The 16,299-nt window shown below is 33.9% G+C and overlaps 1 protein-coding gene across 3 annotated transcripts in view; it reads right to left on the minus strand.

Moving 5' to 3' along the window:
* The window catches only part of Pex1 (peroxisomal biogenesis factor 1), a 171,058-nt gene that overhangs the window by 147,743 nt on the left and 7,016 nt on the right, over window positions 1-16,299 (minus strand). For all 3 annotated transcript variants that reach the window (XM_081769054.1, XM_081769052.1, XM_081769055.1), the window contains exons 2-4: window positions 13,164-13,309; window positions 12,556-12,783; window positions 8,386-8,500 (exon numbers count right to left, since the gene is read on the minus strand). In XM_081769054.1, the coding sequence (XP_081625180.1) occupies window positions 8,386-8,500; window positions 12,556-12,783; window positions 13,164-13,265 (445 nt within the window). In that variant the 5' untranslated portion in view covers window positions 13,266-13,309. The remainder of the gene's footprint in view (window positions 1-8,385; window positions 8,501-12,555; window positions 12,784-13,163; window positions 13,310-16,299) is intronic.

Raw genomic sequence — 16,299 nt, forward strand, 5'->3', positions numbered from 1 at the left:
GTAATTCCTTCCCCACTTTTTTTTTTTTCTAGTGGCGTTGAGGTTAAAAACGTTACTAGGAACGAAGAAGAAACGTGTACAAGGACTAGCATGAATGTTAAATCAATATGCTAGTTTGTAACTTGGCTGTTAAGATTACTTAGGGGCAACAGAGGGAAGGGGAACGGCGCCCTGGAACAAAACCCTCTATGAAAAGGAACCTTCGACGGTTGTTTACCTTAATGGTATCTTCCTCAGGTTCCTTTCCCCTTTGTAATTTGCAGGCCATGGGCGCTGAGGGCCTATATACAATCAATTGGCATCTTCTCAGGCCCGGCAAATTCCCGAAAGATGCTCTAGTTTGTAAAATTATATTTATTTTACTATAATAATAATAATAATAATAATAATAATAATAATAATAATAATAATAATAATAATAATAATAATAATAATAATAATAATAATAATAATAATAACTGTTATTATTTAAAATCTAAAGTTGGAACAAAACAGATATACTTTGTTCAAAGCAATTTACATGTACTACCTAGGTAATATGTACGGTGTATTACAAGGAGTAAGTTTCTTTCACCATTCCCTCCATAGCTAATAGGGTGACTTATCCACGTATCATAATGGATACAATCATTCTATCTCTTCTTTCCGAAATATTCTTAAACTCCTTTTTTCTTCTACCATGTAAAATACTCCTTCATTTGATACCATATACATCCTTCTGGCCTTTAACATTCATCTGTAGCACTACATTTCGAAGGCATCCATTCTCAGCTTTTCTTCTTCTAGCTTAATGTAGTAGTTATAAAAAATGAAAATGAAACTTAGAAAAACGGCCGAAGACGGACATTTTGATAGACCACTTGAAATTTGGTGGAAGTATCCGGGAAAGTGTATGCTGAAATTTCCAAAAATTCCGTCTTGAGAAAAAGCTGCCATACTGAAATATATTCATCTTGGATTTTGCGTATTTTAAAGTAGATCTTGAACAAAACAGTCTACAGAGCTCATTTTTGGTCCTTATTTTTGTTTTTAATTGTACTGTTGAAAAAATTACGTCAAAACGCGTGGGTTAACAGGTCACCGGTAGTAATTTTTCTTGCTGCCAAACCATTGTTCGGAGGCAGCACTATCGAAAGTTGCCCTTTTCTCTTTATATCTGCAACGTACCCAGTTGTCTGTAGTTTCCTGCTAATTTCTGATTAAGTAGGGATGAAGACCACAGCACTATCGTTACATCAAAGAGTATGATTTCTATCTCTGAAAGTTACCTTTGCGCTTCCCTACACAGTAGCGGGTCTATTTATAATTTATCAACTATCTAGCATCGTAACAACATTAGTACCTTGTTTCACGTTGTCTCAATGCGTTTAAATGAATTTAATTTTTAAATGCTATCATCATCTATCTGCTTATGTATGACAATCTCAGTAGTTGAAATCTTACTATCGAATCTAAACAGATTTATCACTAATGAAATTAAAGTAATATAATTTATGCAATGCAGACAAGTTGCATAAGTCAGTATCCGTTTTGTTACGATTTTAAATATTTTAGGCAGTAATGGTCAAATGACAGGTCGTGAGTCGGTTCCAAGCACGTTTCATCCATCACTCAAATAAATATTTTAAATGATACCTTGAAATAAGAACTTAAATCGTTTCAGAACTATTTTTGAGCTTCAGGACAAGTTTTCATCTTTAAAATAATAGAAAACAGGTTAGTCTGTTCTTGGGTCCTACGAACCTCGAATGATTTTAATAGTAAATACCTGGATTATAAGGTAAAATATTAACAAATTATGCAAATATTTAAATAAAAGAAATAACTTTCCATGTCCATTGTGAATACATGATACAAGAAAAGACACTAAACAGATACAAAGTCATACAATAAGCAGTGAAAATCTCACTAGATATTTTCACTTTATCTTCCAACTAAGTGCATGGGTGTGTTGGGGAAATATACGCAAAAAAGCACACGAAATATGTGCTGATCGTTCGGATGTTATAGGCTGCCGAAAACATGGAAAAAATTAAAGGTCCATAGTTCTAATACTACGGAACCTACCATAGTCGGGTCAAGACTTTATTTAGGAACTAGTACGTGCCCTACCTAAATATCCATGTTTCAGAATCCGGGGATTATTCCGCAACAATTTTTATAGAGGTAGTTGGTGTGTACTTCAAATTATATGAGCGTAGCCAAACTCCCTCCATAAATATTGTTGCGTGAGTACCTTAGGATTCAGAAACATGTATTTTTGATGTCCCCAAGTCAAGTCTTGACCCGACTACGGTAAGTCTCATAGCTTTGGAGCTATGGACCTTTAAAGTTCATTTTTTCATGTTTTCGGCAGCCTATAATTCCGGAAGGAAGCATTTGTACACCCAGGTTGGTCTATAGTTTTTATCTTATCTTGGTGTCAGAAATCACCTCCCAAACGTTGTCGATGTTGTTTTGAAACACCCTGTAGACTTGCCTTTTATATAAATCCACACCGTTGAATTTGACATACTTTTATGCAACTGTAGGAAAGAGATCGTAGACTATTTGAATGTTTGAAATCCTTATCCTAAGTTGGTTTAAATACATATAAATTAACTAAAGATAAGGATTTCAAACATTCAAATAGTCTACGATCTCTTCCCTACAGTTGCATAAAAGTATGTCAAATTCAACGGTGTGGATTTATATAAAAGGCAAGTGTACAAAGAAACAAATAATACGCTTTATATATTCGATTTTTTAAAATAGATTTTCAATTTGCCTGCTCTCCAAGTATCGTTCTTATTTTGTCCTAGCATTTGTAGGCCCTCAGTTCACTATAAATTGGTCATCGTTGACATAAGGTATACATACACTAATAATAGTCACATTTTTGTTTTAATAGATGGCGCTGAAAGAAAATAATGCACAAAGTTCGCAACAGCCATAAAACGAGAAAAAAATAGAAAGTATCCCATTTTTACGTGGGTCGGTAGATAGTACTTACTGAAGAGCAAGTATTCAAGCAGAAGGAAACAGAAAATTAAGAATCAAGAGAAAGAACGGAAGTACGAAAGCGGAAAACGGATTATTCTTGCTTCGTTCTGCTTTTAGCTCTGTAGAAAGTTTTTTGTCTTTCCATATACTAAGTAGTGCATCCATAACTCCTGATTACAGGGAGCACTGTGGCTCAGTGATAGAACGCTTTGTTGTGCCCCTGCTTCGATACTCGGTCAAGTAAGTTTGTGGTGGACATCATAATATTTGTGGGGTTTTTCTCGGGGTACTCCGGTTTCCTCTCACTTTTCCATTCCATCAATTCTTCCATTATCATTCACCTGCTTTAACCATCGTCTCCCTTAGCCTAAAGGGTATAAGCGTGGGACGTTAAAATGTAAGCTCTCATTTCACTACTGATTACAAGAGGGGGAATACGATTAAAGAAAGAACATGCTCTTCCAATGCTGAATCCGCATCAGAAGGCCATTACTCGCTGTCTTTTACTATTTTTTGCTCTATGGAGATTAATATTGAAGCCGCTGGTGGTAATTGATTTCTATCATTTTGGTTGCAATAGAGCAATAAAACCAGCATCTTCTTGATACTGAATCCATAACAAGAAGCTGCTTGTCGCTAATTATTCTGTTTTATCCATTATGCAATCAGTGTTGTAACCGTAAAATCGTAGATTTTCAACACACCAGAAGTGTCGAGACAAAACTCATTCTTGGGACGCTAAATCTATGTGAAAAGCCTTTCTTCGATATCCCTTACCGTTTTTACTCTATGAAAATCAACACTGAAACAGGACTTACTAGTAAATTTCAACCACTTCCGGTTTCGGTAGAGCGTTACAGGTGTTAGGTTATTTTGAAAAGCTGAACCGATTGTAATAATAATAATAATAATAATAATAATAATAATAATAATAATAATAATAATAATAATAATAATAATAATAATAATAATAATAATAATAATAACTTTTGTCCTTACCTGTTACCGTTTTTACTCTAAAACGTGGAAACAGGGAAACGATTTCTGCCACTTCCGATTTGAATAGATGGTTAACAGAGGAGATTTTTGGGACGCTAAATCGATTGCAGAAAAGTGCTTCTCGATTATTTTTTACCGTTGTTTGCTCTATGAAAACCAATATTGAAATTAGAAGTACTAGTAAAATTTCAACTACTTCCGATTTTTGTAGAGTGATGATGGTGTATTTTCTTGAGACGCTGAATCGATTGCAAGAAAAAGCTTGTCTCTATTTATTACCTTCTGTTTTCTAGCGACGAACGTTGAAACCGGAAATGATTCCCATCATTTCTTTTTTTAAACAGAGGGTTAACCGGAGGAGGGGAAACATATTCTATTGGGATGCCGAATCAATTACAATAAACCAATTCTCAAAATCAATTACACTTCTTGCTCTTTGAATATCAGTATTGAAAGTTGAAGTACTAGTAAATGTCAATTACTTTCGGTATCGATGGACTGTTATAGGACGAGATATGTTGTCTTGAGATCGCTCGTCGCTATCCGTTATCATTTTAATTATGTCGGTAAACATGGAAAGCGTAAATGGTTGATTTCTACCACTTCCGGTTTGAATAGGGGGTTTAACCTAGGATATAGAGCATATTCTTGGAACGCTGAATCGATTGCACAAGAAAGCCGCTTCTCCATATGTCTTATCCCTTTTGCTTTGATATCTGTCAACTGCGACAGACAGACGGACAGTCATAGCAGTTCTACAAGATTTCCAGCACTTACGTATAACATAGTATGATAGTCTAAATATGAAATGAATAAAGGAATTATGGGAATAAACGAAAAAAGTAATGAAAAGTATTGGGAGGTAGAAAAAGAATCATATAACATTATTAATTAGCTGAAATCTGAACACTAACAACTGAACTCATATATTCACTATTAAAATTTTTTCACTGTAAGATAACAGATGCAGTTAGATACTGAACCCAACGCTCTGTTGTGTCGAATTTCACAATTCATTCGGTATTTCACATTTTATTATTATTATTATTATTATTATTTAATTTCGTATTAGTTGAATTTTTTTTTTTTTTTTTTTTTTGCGATTACGTCACGATGACTTTAGTTACCTACGTAACATAGCAAGAGTAGAAATACAATTCATCTAGATAGGTTTTGTTATATAAATCATTTAGGTTTAATTTGCCAAATTTTAGCAAATTAATTAATTCAGCTAACAGAATTAATTTTATAACGTTATCTATCTGTCTATCTATCTATCTATCTATCTATATATATATATATATATATAAAAGCTAAATTAACGTTTAAAATTGAATGAAATGCAAGATTATTTACACAATTATACCCATATTTTTAAGAGTGGGAGTTGCTCTGTTTACAAATATGTAACAACACCCTCTAGTGAAGGCTGTTCTAGATGTTGGTGATGCACACACATGTAGCTTATCGAGTGACAATTAGCTTCAAATTTAAATAATATTAGTACACTAAAGCATCGGAATTACGGAATACCTCACTGTTTCTCAGTATTTTACGCAGTTGGTGATTAGTAAAAGTTAAATGACCCCAGCTTACTAAGACTGCTAATTCGCACCTTGCCCTGTCATAATTAAGAAATGAATCTTTAACTGAACCAGTTGAATAAATTCCTTCTTTGGTTACGTTCGACATGAAAAGATTTCCCCATCTCTGCGGTAAACTGCCAACTAGGAAAGTACATGTACCAGGATTGCTAACTTAGAGAAAGTATTAATATACAAACTAAACTTACTTTTATTCTAAACTAATTCCTTTTCTAAAGTTAACAATCCTTTGGATGAAGTAATTAAAAAGAAACATAATATTAGAACCAAAAATAGTGAAAAGAGCATTGAAAATTAGTTTCATTGGCAATTTTATTAGGAATTAGTTTGTTTGGCTTGGCACAGACTTCAAAAATTTTTGTTTACAATAATAACTTCTTAATATTTTCTTTGAAATTCTTTTTAGAAGTTGGTTTATATATTGATAGATATACAGAGTGACCCAAAAGTAGGTATACAGTCCCGTACTTATCTGTCATGACATTTTATATCATTTACTTATTGTTGTCCATACAAGTACTGACTTAGTTTCTTCCTTATTTGTTCTTAATTTATTTTCACTTATACCATAAACTCGGAACAAATCGAAACAAATAAATTCATTATTTTAATCAATTAAAACGTCATACTTGATAGATGCAAGTCTGTATACCTACTTCTGGGCCACTCTCTAGATATAGATGTATGTATACACATCACATATATATATTAAAAATTTTGTTTCGTTTTCCTTTTATTGCTACAGTTGTGTGAAGCTATTCAAACTAAAAGTAGGACAAACTAAAGGTGCTCAAACTTCCTGTGATATTGGTCGGCCTATGAAGCATGTGTGAACAAGTATTTTACTTTTTCTAATCGGTATACGCGTTTCAGAATTACATGTGAACATACGCACACACAATTATGGTATGTATGTTGTGTGTATTATACAGAAGGTTCAGTTGTATATATGTATCTAAATTTGAACTCAAAACCTTGTTAGGAAAAGCCACAACGCCACCATCTGTTGGCCTTTGTGTGATCCCAGTGTGTCCTGATAGGCCTGCACTTCAGCTTCCATTGTAGAAGGCTTCTATGAGGTAAAAGAAGAGGAATTTTCTGCCATTTTTAATACGTTTCCAAAAGGCCCCAAAAATAGTGATACAATAAGAGAAAAGTGCTCTCTGTAGGAGATCAAACCCGCAGAAATCCATACGGCTAACATCTCGTCACTTCACTGAAATGTCCTTAAATTGTATATCCTTAATACCGGTCTTCATTTGCTGTAGAAAAACTGTACGTATTATAAGATAAATGTGATGAGACCTTGTGTTTGTACAAACGGACTCACTTTATGATAGCTCCATACAGACGAAGCAGGTATTCTGTACAAATAATTGTGAAGTATGCGTTGGTGATAGTAGTACACTTTTTTTGGCACCTGTAGAATAATGAACCTTCCATTACAGTATTATCCCTCGACTATCGCTAATCCTTTTAAGAAAGTTGTCTTGCAATGACAGATGAATTTTGGATGGAATTTTTGGTTGATCGAAGTGTAAATTATCGCACGAATCTTACCATAGTCAGATAGATAAGTCCAGGCTTCATCTAGGGTATGACGAACTTTCACTTGTCACGAGATAGATGATGCTTACAGAGGCGTCTCCAGCTGATCTTTGTCTCTTAACAGAACAATTATGATCACTTAGGAAATGTGCCCAGCACTTCAAATACCTTCCGGAGGTTTAATTCGTCACGCAGAGTGCGGTTCCCAGGTCTCTGAGACACATATAGCCGTATGGCCATCTCACGAGGGGGTTTTCGTGTGGATCCATTCGACATAACTTCTGAAATACGTAGGAGTCCCTACACTTAACTATCGCATTCGGCATATCTAGAATCGCTTAATTATGTTCTTGATAGTAGTCGATCATGTGGCGCATCCATTTTATTCGCACTTTTTTTTTTTTTTTTTTTTTTTTTTTTTTTTTTTTTTTTTTTTTTTAAATAATACACAAAGAAAACTTTGCATGAAACATGGTCTTCCCAATCTGTTTACTTTGGGAACCACAATGTGCTTTTAAGCAACCCAGTGTGCGATATTGTGCGCATGGGTGGGTTGAAACTTGAAACATATACATGACGATATAATATATATATATAAGCAGAAAGTATCACATTATTACAACATTTTCTCTAACAGACATTACATAAGGTAAAACTGGACAAAATATTCACAACTGTGTGTATATAATTAATTTCATTTTCCATTGTTTTGTTAGAGTACCTACAGATGAAAGTGAAGGAAGGTCGTGAACAGTATGTCGATAAATCAAATTACAGGGTAGAATATAATTTTGAGATATGCTCCTGTAATCCATAGATTCAATGATTTGGTTCTGTAAGCCAATTCTGTAAGGCAAGTTAAAATATATCTTTATTTCTAAAAATGAAGAAACGTCGAAAGAGGGAACAGAAGCAAACAACGTCCTAGCAGAATACTGTGAATAGAAACATCCCCTCGCCTGACCTTAGCGAATGTGCAGATGAAAGGGGTTCACTAAAATGTGAGATTAACAAAATTTGAAATTGTATATTCACTTCTGAACCACCGTGAAGCCTGCTCGACAAAAAGAAATAAACTTAATATTACTCTATAACTTACAATTTTGTTCAGTCACTACTTTATCTTAACACTCCCGGTTTAAAACAGAATATAGGCTTAATGATCTAGATCTCATGATATAAATTAACTAAAATTTCCAGTGTTAAATTTTAACGCATCAAATAAACAGAAGTATTATTTAAAAATACATACCTACAAATAAACATAAGCTCACCGATTTTGATACCCATACAACTATAGCTTGCTTAGACCACACAATCCGTATTTGGTTCATAAGAGATGACTGTAATGCGTGGCTATTAAATTCCTGAAATATAAACGGAAATGTTAAGACTTTTTTCAGATTATTATTAGTAATCAACATAATTAATTAAACTAATCTTCAACATTAGCGAAAATGTCTGTTTATTAACTGTTGGGAAGGTGAATTATCTGACAGCATTCTATGTAGTTACGAGAATATAAATCATATTGTTACATTTTTTGAAGAAAATCAAGTTTTTAAGAAAATTAACTTGGATCTCTTTTTGATCTTTTACATATTTCGCCTTGTGTAAGTTTTGGGATTATTTTATACAAACTATGTTTATGTATGCTACGTTTTGATACATGTTTTGATGGAATAAAATTATATGTTAGAAAAAAGTATTTGGAAATTTCGGAAGAAAGTTAGTAAAATAGCTTAAATATATTTGGTCACGATTTGTTTTCTTAATATCTACCAACAACAGCACGTAGAAACACGTACCTACACTTGCTGGCGCTTGAGTACATGACAGAAAGGTTGACGAAGAGAACAGGGAGATCGACAGGTGATTGACGAGGTCTCAGGAAAGGAAAGAAGTCGACGAGGAAGTCTGTAAATGCTTAGCTGACAGAGAAATCGACAAGGAGATTGAATAAGTCCGTGGTTGATAGTCATAAAGACGGAGTGGTCACTACAGAGGTCAATTTGTATGACTTCGGAGTCGATGATGGGCAAGTAGGTCAGCGAAGATGTCAATGATGGCCGCGGAGAACGTTAAGATCGACGATAGCCGAGAAAGTCGATAATAGCCAAAGAAGTCAACAATGAAGCTGAGGGAACAGGAAACCGATAGTCGTCTTGTAGTATATGGAAAACAAAGATCGTTTTTTACTAGGCAGAGGATATATATTCTGTTATATTTTTTGAAGAAAATTAATATTAAGATCTTTCTTTAATGTTTTCTATGGTTCGCCTTGTGTAGCCTTTGGAATTATACATATTATGTTTATATATGTTACGTTTTGAGAGAAATATATTTTAATCAAATAAAATCATAAGAAATGTTTGGAGATTTTCTGCTTAGTTAGTAAAATAGTTTAATCACGCTTGGTCACGAATTAGTATTTTAAATTACTAACAGTGATAATTTGATATACATGGATGGGCAAAGAGATCCTGAAGAGGAAAACAGAAAACAAATTCCGGAAAATAGTAAAATCACAATCACGTGACATTAGTAAAGGTACACAATACGTACTTTCGCTAGACAGGAAGGGGTGGCGTAGAAATAGAAGAAAAATTGGAGAACAGAGCAACAGCTATGAAGTGTTAAGTTGGGAGTTGTATTGCATTTAAAAATACGATAGAGCATGAACAGATATAAAATGTTTGTTTAATGTGTTACATAACTGCATGTATCATCTATGCATTTATAAATGATTAGTACCAGATCCCCATGAAGTTTTCAATTCTCTGGGAATATTAACACAGTACTTCTAGTCAGCAGCCACTGTAGGCTATCATCAAGATCTATAATTATACTCGAGTATTTGTGTTACCTTTCCACGGATAAATTTAGAAACTTTGATTTCTACTTAGAAATCCAATGTAAAAAATGAAATGAATATTTCAGTTGAACTTCCAACAATTATGCCCGTTAGGCTTACGAAAACCGATGATTAAGGCAAGGGAATGATAATAGATGATAACAGAAGAATTCATGGGAGGAAACGGGAGTACCTCAAGAAAACCCACAGACACGATGTTATCCACCACAACTTACTTGGACAGGGATCGAACCAGGGACCCCACGCGCCAGAGGTAGGCGGTCTACCACTAAGCCACCGTGTCCCCCCCCTCCCCCGTGCCGAAATACTACATGAAGTTGTAAAAGGACTTAAGTACTGTATGTGCTGGCATGTAAAACGCACCCTATTATCTGTAATCAGCTCTGAGTAAAAAATATTTTCACTACATATAAAGATTTTTTTTTTCAAAACATAAAGTTATATTTTAGCAAAAAACATGCTGAATTAACAACTACTACGCGCACGCGCGCCAGTAGATGTGCATCCAGAGAAAAATATGCATACTATGAAACGATTAACAAAGCGACTGCATTCAAACTACATTTCAGCTAAGCGAAGCTGAAATGCTGTTGAACACAGCAAGGAAACAAATAACGCCACATATAATACAGAATCGGGAATACATATTTAAATTGAAATTTAGGTATCGTTTTATGCAGATGACACAACATTTCTCAGTTTTAGCCACGACTTGGAAAAATTAGAAGAAATCACAGAAAGAACATTATCTGAAGCAGGATCGTGGTTTGAGACGAACGGTGTTTTCCTTAATGAAGGTAAAACGAAACATTTAAACTTCAGTTTAAGAGATATGGCAACCGAGAACAATTTGGACAGTGTAAAATTTTTGGGCATTATTATTGGTAACAAATTATCATGGGACTCTCATATCCAATATATTACAGGAAGACTTTCAAGAGTTATATATTTGATACAAAATTTGAGGAATCAGGTACCACAGAACTATGTAAGATCCGCATATTTTAAGTTTTTTCAAAGTATCTTACTATATGGTATACTGTTATGGGGAAATGGTAGCCATGTGAATGACGTTCTGTTGTTAAAAAAAATAAAGTCGTGAGAATAATGATGAATGCAGAGAATACGTGTCATTGTAAACCATTATTCATAAGATTAAAAATAATGACGGTAATCAATTTATATATATACAATATGTTGATGTAAATAAAGGAAAAACCTCAGAAATTCACTATAGGCATGACATACAACACTAGAAATAATAGACGTGTCAACGTACCATATTTGAGATTAACAAAATCACAAAATAGCTATGGACTTATGAGTGTGAGGTTGCATAATAAATTACCTATAGATCTGACACAACTACCTATGGGTAGCTTCAAAAATATATTATATTCTTGGTTAGTTAAAACACCTTTTTATCCAATAGATGAGTTTTTTTGAATACGATAATATTTAATTTTTGTAAGGTAATAATATTTAAGTTATGTTATTGTGGTGAACTTTAGTAGTTTAGCACTTATTGTACATAATGAACAATCACTATTGCTGTACATTATTGTAGTAAGTTATAATTTGTCGTTGTCTATGGCTATGTAGCTGATTCGACAATAAAATTTATTATTATTATTATAAGACACGTTCCATTTTTGACTTTTTTTCGTCTTATACAGTGCTCCGACAGATACAGTAGTTAATATGCTCAACCCACTAGTATGCATTATAGAAAATCGAATAATGCACAATATTTAAATTATTATTTTAACAATCTCTCTCTACTCTTTCGTAAACAGTAAAATTTAATACACAATAATATTAACAGGCAAATTTAGAAATTACGGCTTTGATTGTTATTATGGTACGTAATGTATCAGGATCGTTAGAAAAGGTCATTTCAAATGATTATGCATTATAATCAACTAGTTTTAACTGCAAAACCTTGGCATCAAAAATTAATTTAATAAAATTACAATATGCTGAAATAATTAAAACTCTCATACAACAGACTCTTTCCCATCACACTATCTCACCTCCAAGAAGATAGATAGAATTCTCTACTACCATCTTTTGAGCTTACGAAGCGATCGTCACTCTTTAAACCACGAAAATAAGCAAAAATGAAATTCACATTCAGAAATGAAAGCTTTAAGCTTTACATCCCACGCTTATGCCGGCTAGGCTAAAGGAGACGCTGATGATGATAAATGAATGAAATGGTGGAATGAAGAAAGTGGGAGGAAGCGGGAGAACCCCGAGGAAACCTACGCATGCGGTTTTTGTCCACCACAGAGCTCACTTTGCGCGAGCTGGGATCGAACCAAGGACCCCATGCACCAGAGATGAACAGTCTACCACTGAGCCACAGTAGCCCGTTCACATTCGGAGTCAGATATGGGTGTGCAGTCTGCGGGCCACTCATCACTGGGATACTTAACTTACATCATGATCCGTACACTTCCTTTGTCAGGTGCATAACTGCACAAGCAAGATAGTAGCAACAGGAGAATATTCTCAATAATATTCAAGCAATTAAATCAAACTTACCATTATTTCCCAATCATTGGGCGTAAGGGGGAACACTTGAATTCTAGTAAGAGAATGAGCCTGAGTTACAAGAGATACTACTACTGTGGAATTCTCTTCTAGCCCCAGTTTCTGTGCATAGGTGGCATTCACCTGAATTGTATTATCATCTGTCGTTGATAGTGGTTCAGAACTACAAGAGAAGTAACCAACACTTCCTTTTCCATATCGCACTTCTAGAACTTGTATCTGAAACAAAATAAGAAAACATTCCTAAATTATACTTAACCTGAAGTTTAAAAAAAAAAAATGTATCAGAAAGAAATCTTACATCAAAATCCTCAATAGTATGTCTTCAGTACTTCTAATATTTCAACTTCTGATTATAATTGTTTCCGAAGGTACTAAGTATAGGTTAAAATATAAGTTAGAATGATGGAATGGAAGACACACGAAGGAAATAAAATGATCATGCACTTACAAGTAAAGTTTTAAACTATTTTTAATATAGTTGCATAAAATATGAAATCCGTGACACATTTCCGAAAATCTTGTTATTTCTACCTTTTCTACCTTATTTTCACACACATAAAGCAGGTAGACCACTGAAAGATGAAAAATAAAAATACCTTTTCAGAGTTCCCTTGCAAACGCCTCAACCATGATTCTGAAAGGTACAAAAAGCAGGTTCGCGCAGAACAAAATTTCACAAGGAATTGCTGTCTCTTCATTATTTCATAACAGATATTACCCTATGCTATTTCGACGACAGAACCTGAAATACAGAAAATGTTAAATTTTTAGAAATAAAGAAAACACTACACGTACAGATAAAAAAAAAAAAACATTACAAACAATTACAATACTAGTTAAATGTAAATATAGTAATTATTTATTATTTATTTAAGTATTGTTGTTTATCGTTAGTACATTACGTATGAGTGGTGTTTCATAATTAAATATATAATTATTCTTGCACATTGCGACTCGGTTTATTTCTGCACACGACAACGACGTTTCACACCTACATGGTGTTCTTTTTTACGTTTTTGAAGAAAATAGAAAGGAACTAAAATTAAGAGGAACACCTGCATGCATTTGCTTCTCGTAAAGGTAATCTAATAAAAGTAAATTTCTTCAAGGATTTCGTCGTACTATTTATTCTATGATACTACATGTTAAATGCTTCAGAGCTGTCAGATGTGGAGTCGATTGCAAGCCTAATACACTCCGAAAACACGTCCAAAATTTTGGTCCAGATTCGCCCTTATCCAAATTTACTTTTCTTTCAAATAAAATATGTCTTCACAACTAATCTTGGAATTATTATTGGAATCTAATGACTTTTCTGTTTCTTTTTTTGAGTCGCAAAAGAAAAATTGGGGTACGCGGAAATACATAGGAACAAACCATAGTTCGGCCAGAAATGCACTAAATTAAGAGAAGAGAAAAGAGTCAAAACTGCATTAGCTACAAAATCCGAATCATAGAACGGTACGAACTTCGATAACATCAGGTAGGAAAGTTCCAAAACTCTTAGAACAAAGAAACGTGATTTTTTTTTAAACTTAACCTAAACCTAAAATTATTGAATTTAAAGAAAATAGTAAAAACAAAAATATTCAGGACATGTGAAAACGCATCAACGAATTTAAAAAATGTTAAAACACCTTGCATTTATAAATTAATGAAAGCATAGGCCTATGGAACAATTGGAACACTGGACTAGAATAAAGGATGTATTGATAGAGGCAACAAGAGAAGTAGTTGGTGAATAAAAATTTAGCAGAAACGAAGAATGGTTTGATAAAGTGTGCAGAACAGCAATAAAAGAGAAAAATAAAGGAAGAGAGAAAATGATGCATAGAGGAACTCGAAATAATCACGAGAGGTATAAGGAATTATAAAGACTAGCATATAAAACATGTAAAACCAAGAAAAAGCAGATGATCCAAAAAAAAACTAGAAGAGACTGAAAATTTGAGCAGGCAAAACGAGACAAAAAAAAAAAAAAAAAAACTATATGCAGCAGTTAACAAAATGACAAAAGGATATCAACCACGACAATTTGGATGCAGAAACAAGGATGGAGAAATAATAACTGAAGACAATGAAATAACCAAAAGATGGGCAGAGTTCGGAAGAACATGGGTATATGAATGGAAACGTCTAAGTAAATTAAGAAATGCCAATGAAGGAAGAAAAAATAAAATAATTAAGAAGCAAGAAAACAATAAATCCCATGGAAACGACGAAATAGTAGCAGAAATGCTAAAGCACGCACGAGAAAATCTAACAGAAGAAATCAGAGAACTGATGATCAGCATATGTGAGGAATAGGAAATATCACAAGACTCGAGAATAGGAGAGACCTGCCCAATATACAAAAAAGGGGACAAATTGGTCTGTACCAACTGCAGGGGAATTACACTGCTAAGTGTGGTACACAAAGTGTTATCACGGATTTTCAATGAGAGAATAAAGGATTACACAGAAGAAATAATAGACGAATACCAATGTGGATTTAGAAGGAACAGACGCATCACAGACAAACTGTTCGTAATGAAAGAAATCATAGAAAAGTTGTATGAACACGACATAGTTCTTTACCTTACTTTCATAGACTTCAAACAAGCATTTGACAGTGTAAAAAGAGAAGAAATGTTTCAGACCATGAAGCACCTAAACTACTCAGAAAAGCTAATAAGATTAATTAAAATGGCAATGTATCACTCGACAGCAAAAGTAAAAGTGGGCAACGTAATAAGTGACCCATTCGAAATTAATAGCAATGTAAGACAAGGGGGACGGACTGTCAACAACTCTTTATAATATAGCCCTACATGGTGCAATCAAACAACTAAATAAAAGCGGAACCACATTTTACCAAGCCAGTCAGATTTGCGCATACGCATTCTAAGACCTTCAAGAGGAAACACGCAAAGTAGCACTCGAACTAAACACGAGGAAAACAAAATGCATGATAATATCTCCCAGGGAAAAATATAGACAAATCAAAACAATCTCATTTGAAAATTCGGAAATAGAAGTAGTAGACTCTTTTAGATATCTAGGAATGATAATAGACAACAATAACAATATAAGCACATCAATCCAAGACAGTATACAAGCACGTAATAAAGCTTACCGCGCTAACATGCAACTATTCCGAAACTGACTGACTGACAGAAAAAAAAAAGTAAAAATACAGAAAACATTAGTAAGACCAGCGAAGTATGGACACTCTCCAAACAAAATGAGAATCTGTTAAGAATCTTTGAAAGGAGAATAATTAGAAAAATTATTACGGCCTTGTGAATGCTGACGGAGAATGGAGAATACGGAACAACAAGGGAATAGAAGAAATTCTAAAAGGAGAAGACGTGGTTAAATTCATAAAAGCGCAACTCTTTCGATGGATGGAACATGTTGAACGCATGCATGATGAAAGAACACCCAAGAAAACTATAATAAATAAATGAATAAATAAATAAATAAATAAATAAAAAGATATATTCAGTAAGAAAAGAGGGAGACCTAAACTCAGATGGAAGGACGATGTGGCATCAGATCTAGAGAGAATGGAAGAAGAAAGTGCAAAACAGACCAGAATGGAGGCGTGTTGTAGAGGAGGCCAAAGCCCACCAATGGCCGTAGAGCCGGATAGTAAGTATATGAAACAAATTCCCACGAACATGGATAGTATTTTGAAAAGGTGGAAAGATCTCTTCAACAATTTAAAAAGCACGCAGCCAAAAATTAATG

The sequence above is a fragment of the Thermobia domestica genome, chromosome 8, assembly GCF_964235325.1.
Source record: "Thermobia domestica chromosome 8, izTheDome1.hap1.1, whole genome shotgun sequence".
NCBI classification, from domain to species: domain Eukaryota; kingdom Metazoa; phylum Arthropoda; class Insecta; order Zygentoma; family Lepismatidae; genus Thermobia; species Thermobia domestica.